The 14,879-nt window shown below is 35.7% G+C and overlaps 1 protein-coding gene across 4 annotated transcripts in view; it reads right to left on the bottom strand.

The window, feature by feature from the left end:
• The window catches only part of LOC127971387 (protocadherin-11 X-linked-like), a 189,182-nt gene that overhangs the window by 64,887 nt on the left and 109,416 nt on the right, over positions 1-14,879 (bottom strand). For all 4 annotated transcript variants that reach the window (XM_052574369.1, XM_052574368.1, XM_052574371.1 and 1 more), the window contains one exon: positions 1,418-1,619. In XM_052574369.1, coding sequence (XP_052430329.1) covers positions 1,418-1,619 — 202 coding nt within the window. The remainder of the gene's footprint in view (positions 1-1,417; positions 1,620-14,879) is intronic.

A 14,879-nucleotide genomic window follows, 5' to 3' on the forward strand; every position in this document is an offset into this window, starting at 1 on the left:
GTTTGAGAGAACATGTTGCATTATCAGAGACAGCAGGTCGGTTCAACAACAGCTAATCTAAGAGCAAAGACTGGCCATCATGTGTATGTTAATAGCTTGGCAGGAGTAGAGCTGAAGAAATGCATTCATTCTTACACAACACTGTGAGTGTCACAGCTCTGCTGCAGTGCATTTGAGCTTCAGTCAGAGACGCTACTGTCTCATTTATGGACCAGACACAGAGAATATCTGCAGGTGTATGCAAGCCAATTTATTTCACTCCCGTGCTTTTTTTTTTTTTTCAAACTTGTGTTGCCTCAAACAACATGAATAACGCTATGGTAATTCAGCCATATTATTGATGTATAAGCTAGAAAGAGATGAAGAGATCTGTGCTGATCACAGTCCCCCCACAGTTTCCTCATGATGATGCAGAAATGAACCCTGGAATCAAAGGACCCACCAGCCACACCGGACCGTCCTACAAAATTTCAGATACTAGGGCTTTCACATCCCCGGGTTACGGCGAGAATCAAACACAAGGACTGCTTTATATGCTGCATGATGAAGAAGATCTACCAAGCTTACATTCACAAACACCAGTCGGTCATACTAATGGCCGTGCAATATAGAGTAGCCTGGCAGTAAATACTAACTAGCGCTTTTGCGCCTCATTAAACAATAACTACTTGAGCAAATAAACACCCACCCTAAACAAGCATTATTTGCTACGCAAAGCACTATTGCAGAGGGCAGCATAATGTTCACTTAGCAGCAATGTGCCCTACATACTGTGGGCTATTGTGATCTTGCACCAGCGAAGACTGAGAAACAATCCAAATCAAATATATCTAGGGAAGAAATTTTTGATTTCTTGGATCAGATCTAAATGAATAGACAGCACTTGAACGGAGATGTCCATTGATTTGAAGCATGAAACTCGTTGTGTGGAAATACACAGTGCTGATTTTTTTTTTTTTTTCAAATAAATACTGTTCTTTAGTATCTTTTATTCATAAATAAAAATAAAAAAAACTTTTTTCACAAACCTTTTAAAACATATTCAAATTTAAAGCAATAATTTAAAACTGTAATAATATTCCAGAATATTACTGTTATCACTTTTTTCGATCAAATAAATGCTTCCTTGGTGAGCATAACACTTGTTTATTGAATATATATATATATATATATATATATATATATATATATATATATATATATATATATATACCACAATTTTTTTAACAATAGTGTATAAATCAAATTGCTAGAAAGATATATAAAGAATGACTAAATCTGTTTAAATGTGATATAAAAACATTGCTCAGCAGTTTATCAGGCTTGGCTACATGGAGGCCGTCACGGTCGTGTCCTCTGCCTTTTGCCCGCGCTGCTGCTGTAAATGTGCTGGTAAAGGACAGCGGTCAGTACTTACTGGACTCGGGGTCAGAGTTCCCGTCCCCCTCAGTGCGGCTGTTGGGTGAGGTCTGTTCATAGTACTCTTCCTGAGGGAAGCCCAAGGGCAGAGGCTGGGTCGTGCTGGCACCGCTGTTGGGCTCCTGCTCTCCAAGCCCACTGTCACTGCAGCTCTCCTGGGAGCCGTCCGGGAGGTGAAAGGTCACGCGGCGTTGCGTCTGCTAAAATACACACACAAACACACAATAGTCAAGCTGAGCAGGCAGTGGCTTCAGGCTTTCAGAAAGAAACAGGGGACTTCATTTTGAATATTTTTTCGCAGTTCTGGACCTGCAGCTGTATGTGTTCTAAAATAAAAATAAAAATATCCAAGATGTCTTATTTTAACACTACAAAAAGTTAACAGATACATGTTACCTTAAAGGTAAAGTGTATAATATTGTCATCATTAGTGTCGAACTAGAAGCTAATATATATTATATATCATAATATATGTATATATATCATTCAGCAGAATAATCAAAATCACATAAAATATGAGTATTCAAAATTAACAAAACAGTCAGAGAGAATCAGTCAGTTTTCAAATTAAATTAATGCAATTAAATTAAATAAATAATTTTTTTTACTCAAATAAAACATCTGATTGAGCACATGAAGCACCGTTTTTTCGACTAGCTGGAAAAAACACTTTGAGAGTGGAGTGTGCTGCATGGTGCCAGAGTTATTATATTGCCAAGTATCATCGGAAGGAATAAACAAAATCACATGAACATAAACTTCAGTTATGAGATGACTGTCAGCAAGAATGGCAAAGTATCATTTGATCCATTTTAATAAAATGGTTTGCGTCACTAGTTGAGCCACCGGTTCTCCTCTGCTGCTGAATATGGGAGACTCGGTTTCTCCCTCTAAGCATTGTGTTTCTGATTGATAGAAACTGTCCACAGTCATGCAAACTAGTGATTCTTTTTCACAAGGCTCCACAGCTTTCGACCCACTGGCCCAATTTAGTCAGTGGAGGAGGATGTGGATCAAGTAGCTTTAACCAGGCAAATCTAGGAACACTATGTAGATTTTCTTGTTCAAAAGAGGAGAACTTCGGGGCTGAGACTGGTATGTAAGGTGACCTTTTGCTTTCTTTTAATTTGCTGGCGGTAAGAAGATGGCCACAGGCAAGCGCAGCCTTTACTGGAGTACTTATAAAACAGAGCGCCTTTATCTTCTTCTTCATCTAATATCACATTAGACTCTAACATGCCAATATCAATTTATTTGCTTTTTCATATTTATGCCAAGGATAGCCAGTGACATTATTATAGCCAAAATGAAAGGCAAAGCAATTGCATTCACAAAGCCAAATTTGCTGCAAAGAATAAAAGCCATGATACTGAGATACTGATGTGATTGTGTTTGTTTTTATAGCTCTGAGTATTTCATTTATATGAGTATTCATATTTGACTGGAAATAAAAGATATCTAAAGTTTTATCCTTGCACATGCATCAGTATCAAATACGCTTTCTATTAAAACTCCAGTTTTGAATTAAAAACAAAAATAAATGCACAACATATTTTCTTATGTTCTTAAAGCATTGCACAAAGAAATCAAGAATCAAAAGTTAATCATTAGCACATGCTCATGAGCTCTAGGGAATTTAAACCAGCCCCGTTCGAATACTTCTCTTCTGTCACTATGATACACAAATAAAGGCCTTATTGTGATATTTGTGAAAGCAAAGAAAAGGAATAGCTGTGTGTAAAACAAACAAACAAAGAAAGAAACAAAAAAACCTTGGCACTAATAAAGAGCATGTGTTTCCAAAAGCAAATACACATCTCCAAACCACTTCCCATTTCATTTAAGGACTATTGGTGGATTGACAAAAGGAAATCCTTACAGTTGGCATGCTGAATGCAAAGCTGTGAAAGTTCATTATAGTTTGTGTTTCTGCCACCACAGAAGCATATTCAAATCTGAGAAATAAACAGAACGTTGTCAAGAATATCAACTATGGTAATAACCATTCCTCAGAAGTTATGTACATGGTTTGTTGAAACATCTTTTTTATTTAATTTTTTTGGTTAAAACTTAAATACATTATAAAGGAATATGGTACACACCAACGCTATCTCACGACCAATTCGTACGTATTTTACGAGGTGGCTTATTCGTACGAATTTGTACGACCTCACTCGTACGATTTTATACAACCCCAGTGACGGTTAGGTTTAGGGGCGGGGTTAGGTGTAGGTCATTCGTACAAATTCATACGAATTGTGCAACTCGTAAAATACGTACGATTTGGCAACAATCGTATGAAACTGTACGAGTGTGGTCGTACGAATTCGTAAGAAATAAGCCACCTTGTGAAAAATTTACGAATTGCCGTGAGATTGGGTTGGACACACTTTATTTAAAGGTTCAATTCTTACTATTAACAAACCATTAACCATGACTTTTGCTGTTTATTAATAGTTAGTAATGTAGAATATGGTCATGCAGAATATATTCTTTGTAAGTACTAATAAACAGTCAATATGTTAATAATAGGCATCCTATTAAGAAACTAGTTAATAGTGAGAATTAAAGCGTTCCCAGAATTTGTTTGCCCTCAATAGTTAATTTAAAACGGCCCTATGGATCGACAAATAAAAAAAGACAAAATATTCCATTTAGCCATCATAAAAGCTGCATGGATATAAGAATAATCAAATGATGATTAAAACAATTTTATATGTAGTATATCACATCACGCCACGGGCAAACTCAAATGTAAAAACTGTCTAAAGTGATATTACTTAACTTCATGTTATCAATTAGCTTAAAAAAACATGAAACTTATTTAGCATTTACAAATGACAGTCAGAGTGATGAAGATCTAAAACTGCTGTGAAATGTTCTCTAGTTCTATAGTTGTACTGTCATCAGCTCTCTGGGGTCTTCTGAGGTTAATTTCTGGCTTTAATTATGGGGTTAGTCAGTGTGCTTTCACAACTCTGCTGCAGAAAGCAGCTTCTGACCTCTGAGTGTGATGTTAGGTGCTTCATCTCTGATCCGAGCTGACAGAACAACAGATTGTCGCTGGGGAATTACGCTATCTATAATTCAGAGGCCATGTAGTCACAATAAGGCATAAACTGAACTTTTCATGATCCTGTTTAACATAAACCATACATTAGCGAGCTTGATTTGCATCTGTAAAACGGTTTATTTGCTGCTTTTGAAATGTAAAGTAACATGCATATGATCACCAAACATGTCTTGTACATGTCTTGTCTCCTTATTTTGAAAAAAAAAAAAGGCTAGCTGGATTCATTAGATGCCCGCAGTCCAAACACAACTGGTCTGAATCTTGAATAAGTTATCAGTAACTGCATATTAGACGTCAAAAGCTATTTTATCTGCTCTTATTTCATTTTCTCTCTTTTTACTGAATACTTAATCAGGATCTGATTTGAATCATCATAATGCCCCTTAAGGGAAATTCATTGCAATTTAGTTGACAACAGTCAGCTCTCCAGAAATGTGCACAAATATCACTTTAATGCTTTTAATTGCTATGCTTATTCCAAATCTACAGTCATAATTGATTAAATACAGCTGTCAAGGACATTTCAGGAGAATTTACAGCCACAAATCTCCACTCTCTATTAGAAGTCTAAATGGACCGCAAAAAGCAAATGAAAAACACTTAAATGTTAACTTTGCGTTTTTTAAAGACATTGCATTTCTGAATACTTTCAATGTAGACCACATATTTGTAGCTACATCGTAAATGTATGTTTTTGAATGTCTGAATACACTTTAAAAAGTTTTCAAATCTAAACCATAAATCATTTTACCTATTTAGACATTTCCACAAGTTTATTTTTATTTAATTTTTTTTGTAAACTGAATCCAAATGGGACAAATATCTAATTCATGGTGACACTTTAGTTAAGAGACTAACTTTTACTATTAACTAGTCGAAGCACATACTGTATTAATGTTTTATTCTGCATTACCATATTTTAAATCACTTATTTCCAAACTGAACAACTACCTTAATAACTATTAATAAGCAGAAAATTAGGAGTTTACTGATGCAATAGTATTAGTTAATAGTGAAAAAAAAAAATCATAATTCTATAAACACTTAAAGGAGTTGTAAATTTTGGTAGATGTAAAAGGATTTATGTGAAATTTTTGGATACTGCACGTTTTAATGTCTGTCTTAACATACGCAAACGTCTGTGTGTCATCTTCCTGTCTCCACACGGGTTAAGGTGTGTACGTATTGTGAAACATTATCACTTGTTTAAAGACCCATGCCAAAAATCCATAAAACAAACACAAGCTGCTAGAGGAGATACCAAGACCAAACAAAGCCTGTCCAACAGGATAAAACATCGCCATCAAAAGTATGTGCATAGAGATAAAAAAAGAGGAGAAATAAGCCAAGTTCTGTAACAAGCCATCTCCTGCCAAAGCCCCTCGCCGGTGGCGACCCAGACAATGTGCAGATGGGGCTGGATTGCTCACTGAGAGAATTAGATGGTGCTTATATTAACATGAAGAAGAGGGAAGAAGAACATCAGCCGCTCTGCTCCAGAGGGAAGTCACAGATCGGTGCACTGCCATGTCCTTTCTTCCAAGCAAAGTCACAACATCACTGTTATTCAGAAAGAAGCCAGGTATCTGTGGACCACCAAGCTCATTTGGAGTAACAAACTGTCGCTGTTTGGGATTTACAAGCCAAAGCTGCACATCTATATAGAGGGTTAATAGAAGCTATAAAAACAAGCTGTGAAAAACCTAATTCCCTCTGCATTGTTTAACAAACAGGATCTCAGGTGCTGCGATTTTCAGACGGAAAAGAGATTTATCCACATACTGGGTATGTAAAATGCAGTTTTGATATAGCAGACATTTGCTTACTTTGAAGAATATAACTAAAAAGCGAAAGAAAAATGTACTTCTGCTAAAAATATATTTAATAGTATAATATGATTAAACAGTTTATTTGTCAGGGACAATGCAGCTACATACATAGTTATCACAGTCAGAGCCATAACAATATGTGTAGATGCGTTGCATAAGGTTTCTAGCCAATAGGCTAATTTGCAACATTGAACAGTAAAGACTTAAAAAAAAACAAAAAAAAAAGGAAAGAAAGAAAGAAAAAAGAAAAATTCAAGTAAGTGCTGTTCCTTTTTTACTTTGAACTTTTTATTAATCAAAGAAAATTGTTTAATTATTAATCAAAATAAAGAACAGCACAACTGATTTTAATATTCATAACAAAACAATATTAATTAGAATAATTTAAATAATTTCTGAAGGATTTAGTAAAATAGAATGAGTGTTTTTTTTATTTTATCTCATAGCATCACTGTTTATACTGTATGTATTATGAAATCAATGCAGATAAGTGAACATAAAACAACTTCTTTAAAAACATAATACAAGAAAAAAATAAAAATTAAACACTAATGTTTTCACACACACACACACACACACACGCACACACACACACACACACACACACACACACACACACACACACACACACACACACACACACACACACAAACACATGAATTGGTTCTCTAAAAGCTATGTGTGTTAATATATTTTAATATATACCCTGGCTACTCATCTTTGGAAGGGTGGGCTAGTAACAATTCCATGAATAGGCTAACAAATATGTGAGCGCTCACGTGGAGTGACCCAATGAGCTGCTGCAGTTGCTTCCCATCATCCCGGCTCTGCAGATGCAGGCAGGGGTGATCTCCAACAGAGAAATACCGTGAAATAGCATTATGGTTAATTTTCTCGTTTGCTGCTGCTCATGAACCAGTAAGGCACCAACAGCAATCTCTCCAGATCTGCGCACAAGCTCAGCCCAGAAACATGAGCCGCCTCTCCTCATTTTCACTCACTCTCTGCAAATAAACTGCACATTCAAGAGCTGAACACACTGACATGCTTGATTTTGAGACTGGGGAGATGTTGTTTTAACCCTTTGCTTTGACCAAAGTTCTACAAAACCACAAAAGCAACCAAATGAATCATTAGACGAGCTCTAAACCAAACCACATGTGTTTTTACAAAATGAATAAATGAGTTACGTTCTAAAAAAATACAAATGCAAAAAAGACAAACGACCAGCGAGTGCAAAGGTCAGCGACAGATTTGTATGTTCTCATCAGCTGAAGGTGAAAACGCTTTGTCTTACCTCTCTTTTTGTTGCCAAAGGGCTCAGTGAAGTATGTGAGTAATGACATTGAATTTAGAACAACGGAGATTAGTTTTAAGAACATTGCTTTCATGGTACCGCCGCTCACAGGGACAGCAGGTTATGACTACACCTCAAACGATTAAAAAAATACACGCCAACCGCGTTCAAGGGATTTGAAGTTGACATGGATGGCCGCCTCGAGAGCAACATAATTAACTAAATGCCGAAGATTACAGATCGCTCTAATCATAACTTTGTGCACGCTGACCCTGGGTTAGCACTTCATGATAATGAAAAGATCATCCATGCTGGGGCAAGCACTTCAGAAACAAAAGACAATCTCCAACCCTTCCACGCGTCAAGAACACTGATTCACCAGGCATTTGCAAGTGACATTTGCTCGGAATAACGTTTGCTCTTTTGAAGGAGCAGAATCAGAAAATCGCTTGTTAAATCTGTTATAGTTCTGACAACAGCTGATTGAAAAAAAGAAGAACAAGATAGAAAAACAAGTTAATTAGGCATGTGATGGCCAAGGCACTGAAGTCATTACACTCTTAACTATCCTGAAATTTTAAGCAAACCAGAGGTTACTAATGATTGTGAGCCATTCAAAAGAACACGATTTTTAAAAGTACTGAAACATTAAAGGTGCCATGAAAACAAGATCTGAGTTCTGTGGCTTTCCATTAGCTTTGACGCCAAAAACACTGAATTTAAATGTTCACAATGTTCAGATATATGTATTTGTAATCACAGTCTTTCTCAATTGCTTCCCAGACGCAGCAGTAAGATTTTTTTTTTTTTTTTTTGTTTTTAGACTGCCCACTGCTCTGTTTGTGTCCACTGCATGCATGTGTGTGTGTTCACTCACTGCTGTGTGTGTGCACTTGGGTGAGTGTAATGCTGAGCACAAATTCTGAGTATGGGTTACCTTACTTGGCTACAAGTCATGTCACTTGTGGGAAGAAGAAAAAAAAAAGATGCTGATGACTCAGCCTGCATTGCAGTTTTTTTGTCCAATCAAATGGCTCTCTAGAATGTCCCGCCCCCTAATACAACCTGCAACCTACTAGCAAAGAGCAAAGTAAATGGCTTTGGTTTAACTAAAGTCTAAAAAAAATAAAAACTAAATGACAAGCCCTTCGACAGGTCCTGCTCGAGCATCCTGCGTTCATAAGAACATCAACATGGAAAGGAGAACTGTTCATCAAGCCATTTCACAAGGTCTTTCGAAGAACCTGATTCATGTTATTTCTAGAAATCTCTCTTTGCACACAATGCTTTTCTACTGTTGCATTTCTTTAGAAACCTGCTCTGTGTAATAATTTTTTTCATGCACTTAATGACTGAAATAGTTTAAATATTTTATGCTCAGCAAGGATGGGTCCTTTTAATTAAAAATACAATAAAAACAGTAATATTGTGATTTAATATATTTTAAAATGCTATTTATTCCTGTGATGTAAAGCTGATTTTTTTAGCATCATTACTCCAGTGTCACATTATCCTTGAAAAATCAATATAATATGCTGATTTTATGCTCAAGAAACTTTATTATTATTATTATTATTATTAGTATTATTATTATTATTATTATTATTATTATTATTATTATTATTATTATTATGATGATGATGATTATTATTATTATTATTATTATTATTATTATTATTATTATTATTATTATTATTATTATCAATGTTCAAAGCAGTTGTGCTGGTTAATAGTTTTGTGGAAAATGTGATATTTTTTCCAGGTTTCTTTGATGAATTAAAAAAGTAAAAAACAACAACAACACAAACATCTTTAATTTAATTTAAAGCTTTTAAAACATTATACTTTCTAAATATTTATTTTCATTTCTTTTGATCAATGTAATGCATCATTTCTGACCTCTTACCGACTCCAGTCATTTGAAACTATAATTTATCCTTCTATGTAGCTTAAAAGTCTAAATGCATGTGTGCCTGAAAACATTTGAGCATAAAATGCTAGTGCCTTTTTTAAACATCAAAAGATATGGCATTCATTTGATGTGTTGATGCAAGAATTTCATAATAACAAAATAAAAGTAATAAAATCAAATTCTGTTTAATTAAGCATGTAGGCAACTTCAGGCACAGTTTCTTTTTCTTTTTCTTTTTTTAACAAGTGCAACTTGTGACAGTTCTTCTTAAGAAAGAAGGTCAAGATCACTGCCCTAAGCTTTAATATAAAGTAAATTCAGATTCGAGTTTAGGACAGGCTCTCTGTAGCCTAGACACTTTGGCAGCGGGGTTAAAGGGATTAGGCAAAGACTGTTAATGAGGACGGTTGTCCTCTGCTCCAGTTATTGTCCAGTAACAAAGCAACATGTGTTTTAGACAACGGCGGCCGAACAAGGTTACAAAGGAGCTCAGCTTGAACTATATTTATGGAGTTGTGTCACAGCTTCCAAAATTAGACCCGTATGTATTGATAAGCCACATCACACGTATTTACCTCTGCGAAAGTGTTTCTATGGGTTCTGCATGATGTGTCTGATTACGTATTGATTCGGGTGGTGGAGCAGAGTGAGTCTGCAGTCATCTATGATTACAGCATTAGCAGGTTGACAGAGCTTGTGGTGGAATACATTCCCTGCTCCATGTGAACCTCAAATCAGGACTTCACAGGCAGTCATTGACAGAGATGAAGACTTTCGTGCATGTCACGGGTAGAACTGCATATCAAATGAAGCATCAAAAATTAACAATAAATTGTGACATGCCTCCAAAACGAGAACAAAAGACGCCTGCAAGGCAGCAAAATAGCATTCTCTCCCGAGGGACTCGGTAATAGCTCAGGAAGAGATAACGTTGTTTAATTTTTAATCACAGATTGTGTTTTCTTTGTTTCGAGGATAATAAATGAGCAATTTGATATTGAAAAGAAAAGCAGGACTGGGATGTCGAAGTAGCAATGGTGATGAAGAGACGCCGAGGACCACGGGACGTGAGAATGACGGTTGCCTCTTTTGATCCACTTGTGAACGGAAAGCAAGCATTCGTGTCGACAAATCAACAATTCACACAGAGAAATGGGCCCACGTGCTTTCGTAGCAGAGGTCGGACGGATTAGCCGAGCATACGGGACGGGCTGACTGATGTGGCCTGTCAGGTCTTCAAGGCTTCAGACAACGTGGCTACACAGTAGCGTGGGACAGCGGCGGTGAAAAGCCCCCCTTCAGACGCCACCGACGTAATTGCTTCTGTCATGGAAAACAACTGAGATTCATCAAGGCAATGAAATATTTACACGGTGGCCTCTGGTATACCCATTTAAAAGGAGATGTAGATCTCAACAGGCACAGCATTATATCTTCTGGCAGTGTGAGATGTGGAACAGCTCCTACAAAGTTCCACTACCATTACATGAGTTGAGCTCCGAGATAAGGACGGCCAGCTTTGGTGTCTAGATGAACAATACAGAACGTGGGCTAGATGGTCTTAAAAAGCATATTCTTGTTTTTAGATAGATGGTTCCATTCAATTTGGAAAGTAGGCTAAGGAAAAAGCTTCACTTGGTGACGTTGAGCCCCATAAACAGATTAATAACTAATGCTTTCACAGTAGGGCTGGGCAATATCGAAAAATCGTATCTTGGTATTTTTAGGCTGAACGGCGACATACAATATATATCTTGGTATTTCTACAAAGTGGGCTAAATGTACCGTTTTCTCTGCACACTATGGCTAAAATAAACTGGCAAAGCACTCTATTTCAGGGCTGAGAACTTTTCAGGCTGTAAAGGTTTTCGCGGCTAGGTTTCAAAATTTTTTACACCTTTTTGTACTGCAGTAGATGGTGCAGCTGTAAATGGTGTAAAAGATTTGAAATATTTCCACTTTCGGATGCGACCTAATTATGACAGATGAAATGCTTTTGCTGCTCATCTGATCTTTTAGATCCGAATAATCTCCAAATAATTTAACTTATGATTATATATATATATATATATATATATATATATATATATATATATATATATATATATATATATATATATATATATATCCTCCAAATAATGTGCAAATTGAAAGCTATGAAAACAAATATAGAGAATGCTACTGTCAGGGGGCAAAAGGTACAAAAGCTGCCACTGGGACAATACACTTTCAAAAGGGTACCTTGTTTACCCCTAAAGGGTGCATATAAGTACCTTTGCCACAGTGACAGTGTAAAATAATGTGGAAAGCAGCGGTTAAAATGTTTATATTTGAACTGCTGCTTTCCACATTATTTAACATGCTTTTAAAGCACAACATTTAAAAACTAAATAAATTAAAAATACTAATAAAAAAAGCTCTAATATTAACCAATGAGAATACACACATAAAATGAAAGTTATGCCCAGAGAAAAGCGCATCTCAAACAGAACAGCGGATATATCAGTGCACATATCTGTCAGATAACTTGACATGGCAAGCTGCATTTAACTATTTGTTTATAAAGCAAATTTGAAGCATATAATATAAAGCATGTCTCACATGACTATTTGGATAATGCACTTTCCCTACAGCAACTCGCTCCATGTTCTCGCAAATTTTCAGATGCACTCACAACATCACACTACTGTATAAACTATACTGTTCTACCCTATATAATTTTTTTCAAATATATTGATGTATCTTACAAAGTCGATACAGCATCCAGCCCTATTTCATGCAATATATTGTCAGCAGAGAAGAATTTATATCTCATGCCCAACAAAAGCATTTCTTTAGCAGTTATTTGGAAACATTAACAAACCGTTCTGTTGGCCAGAATCTGTCCATGCTGATTTATCCGAACAAGGGACAAATATATCCTATTACTTTGACAAACACAATAGAGGCCTGGGTTTGCGTGGCCAAAGGCAGACTGCACACGTCCATAAATACAGGGCATCGACAGGCTGTCAGGGTGGCGGAAAAGTCTCCCAGACACCTCTACTCTTGTCACGGACTGAATTGGGTTCATCAGAAGGCATTGAGACTCTGAATTTATTGCCCTTGAATCATGCGGTTGTTCGAGAAGACAAACACTGCCGTGCGCCAATCCATCTTGAGGCTGAAAATAATAATCAACAAATTAATTAGCTCATTAGGTTAAAACCATGAATGGAACTGTGCTTTCACTACAGGGAGCCCTTTTTAGCGAGAGATGCATGTGCTGGGAGTTAATGTGAGCTTTGCCCTTGCACTCGGTGACCAAAATGTACTATTCAGATTTAATTGAGAGTGTAATGCGCACGGAAATTGACAAAAGATTGAAACCAGAGACAGAGTACGTTTGAGGGGAATGTGCTGTTATATTTCAGATACTGAAGTCATGTTCAGTGTTAAGTAAATCACTGACACAAAATCATGTGCACAACATGATGTTGAACTATGATGATGATCATGTTGTGCTGCTAAATCACAATAAATAACGAAAGCATAAAGAATTCAAAATTATGCATTATGTTACATCAGAGGCTCAGGTTTTCACACCGAGAAGTGTTCTCATAATATTATGTTATATATAAATGTTTTTTTTTTCACTTAAATTAATATCGAATTTTGATTTCCGGTTCCATTTTTTACTTATCAGCTAAATTGTTATTGTCTTCAAATAGGACACACTGGACCTATTACCACAGTTTGACTGCATGGTTGCAAGTTAACAATTCTAATTTGTTGATTTAATTAAACCTTTTAAGTTGCAAGCATTATTTTGATGTGTTCTGTTGATATAATAATGTTGATCATTATATCAGCTTAATAGACTCAAATTTCTGTATTAATTAATTTAAAAAGGGTACTGTACTTAATGAAAACTTAATGAAGTTGTTTGAAAATTGGGCATTGGGTTGTTAGTTCCCAGCATGCTTTGAAGAGGACTAGATAAAGAGAGTCTGTGTTGAAATTAGGTGTTGTTATGTAGTAAATGAAAATTCATTTGACATTTAAAAGAGTTTTTGTGGTTACCACTGCGCTGAAGAGAAGTGCTTGTTGTGTTGGTAGGTGGGGGGATATATGAAGGCATTTTTTGGTAAATTTCATCCTAAGTATCTGTAATTTAGCATTAATTACATTGCAATTGCATGCAGAACAGGTAACATACAGTGCTACCCGTTGATTCTAAATGAAATAAATAATTGATGAATTGGCTACCACTCAACTGAAACTTTTTTAAACAACAAAAATGTATTCATGCTACAAATTATTCTAAACTCAATACAGTTGATTTTTTGAACAGAATTATTAGCTGTCATAACTCAAAAAGATTTATGCACACCGTTGCTTGCTTTATTTATTCATTCATTGATTCCGCTGTAGTCAGTAGAATTGACTAAGAATGAATGTGACACGTTGAAATATGGACTACATTTAAAGCATATTTTCACCAAAAGAATACACATGAAAACAGATGTTTCCATGTTGCCGTGCTGTATTTTGGCAGCAATGCAGAAGAGAGACACGATAGAATGAAATCTGAATTATGTCTAGTCTGATTGACAAAAATAGGAATGTTCTTGAAGATACAGAGAAATGTAGAAAACTTCAAACGAATCAGTATTCTCTCAGCTGATCTACCAGCACAGATCTAAAGGTATACATTGTACGATGTTGTATTTAAATCTATGGCAAAAGGACAGGTCAATGACCCTGGCCTCGCCGCAGTGGATCTCCAGGCCAGTGTTTCTTCAGGGCTTCCACATGTATTCCTGAGAGCAAAATGTGGAGATAAGTGCATTTGTTGGCACAGCACTTCAAAGAGCCGGAGTGTGTCTCAGTGAGCAATGGCAGAGAGGCATGAACCAGGCCTTTGATCATCCCCATCTTTCTGATCATTAAAATATTGAATTAATAATTGATTAAAAACACCAGAGCTTATTGTGTTGTGTCTCAGAATCCCAATTTATTTAATAAGTCGCTATTTCCTTTAAAACTATATGAGCAAAACGGTGTTATTTTGGGATCATTTAGATATTATTATATTTTATTATTATTATTATTTAAATAAATTAATATTTTAATTAATTCATTAATTATTTTAATTCAGTTTATTTTTACATTTGCTTTACTTTTGGTTAAATCATAGGAATGTTTTGTTGTGTAATTTCTTAATAGATCTTTTTTTTTTAAATACATCACTTGTATACATTTTCCATAGTTATTTTAGAAAAATGTTGAACTAAATGAAATGTCTTGATTTCTTTTTTTAATGTATCGATATAGTTTGTATTGATTTAAATTTTAGTTATAGTTATT

This window comes from Carassius gibelio, chromosome B14 (genome assembly GCF_023724105.1).
Source record: "Carassius gibelio isolate Cgi1373 ecotype wild population from Czech Republic chromosome B14, carGib1.2-hapl.c, whole genome shotgun sequence".
Lineage (NCBI taxonomy): Eukaryota > Metazoa > Chordata > Actinopteri > Cypriniformes > Cyprinidae > Carassius > Carassius gibelio.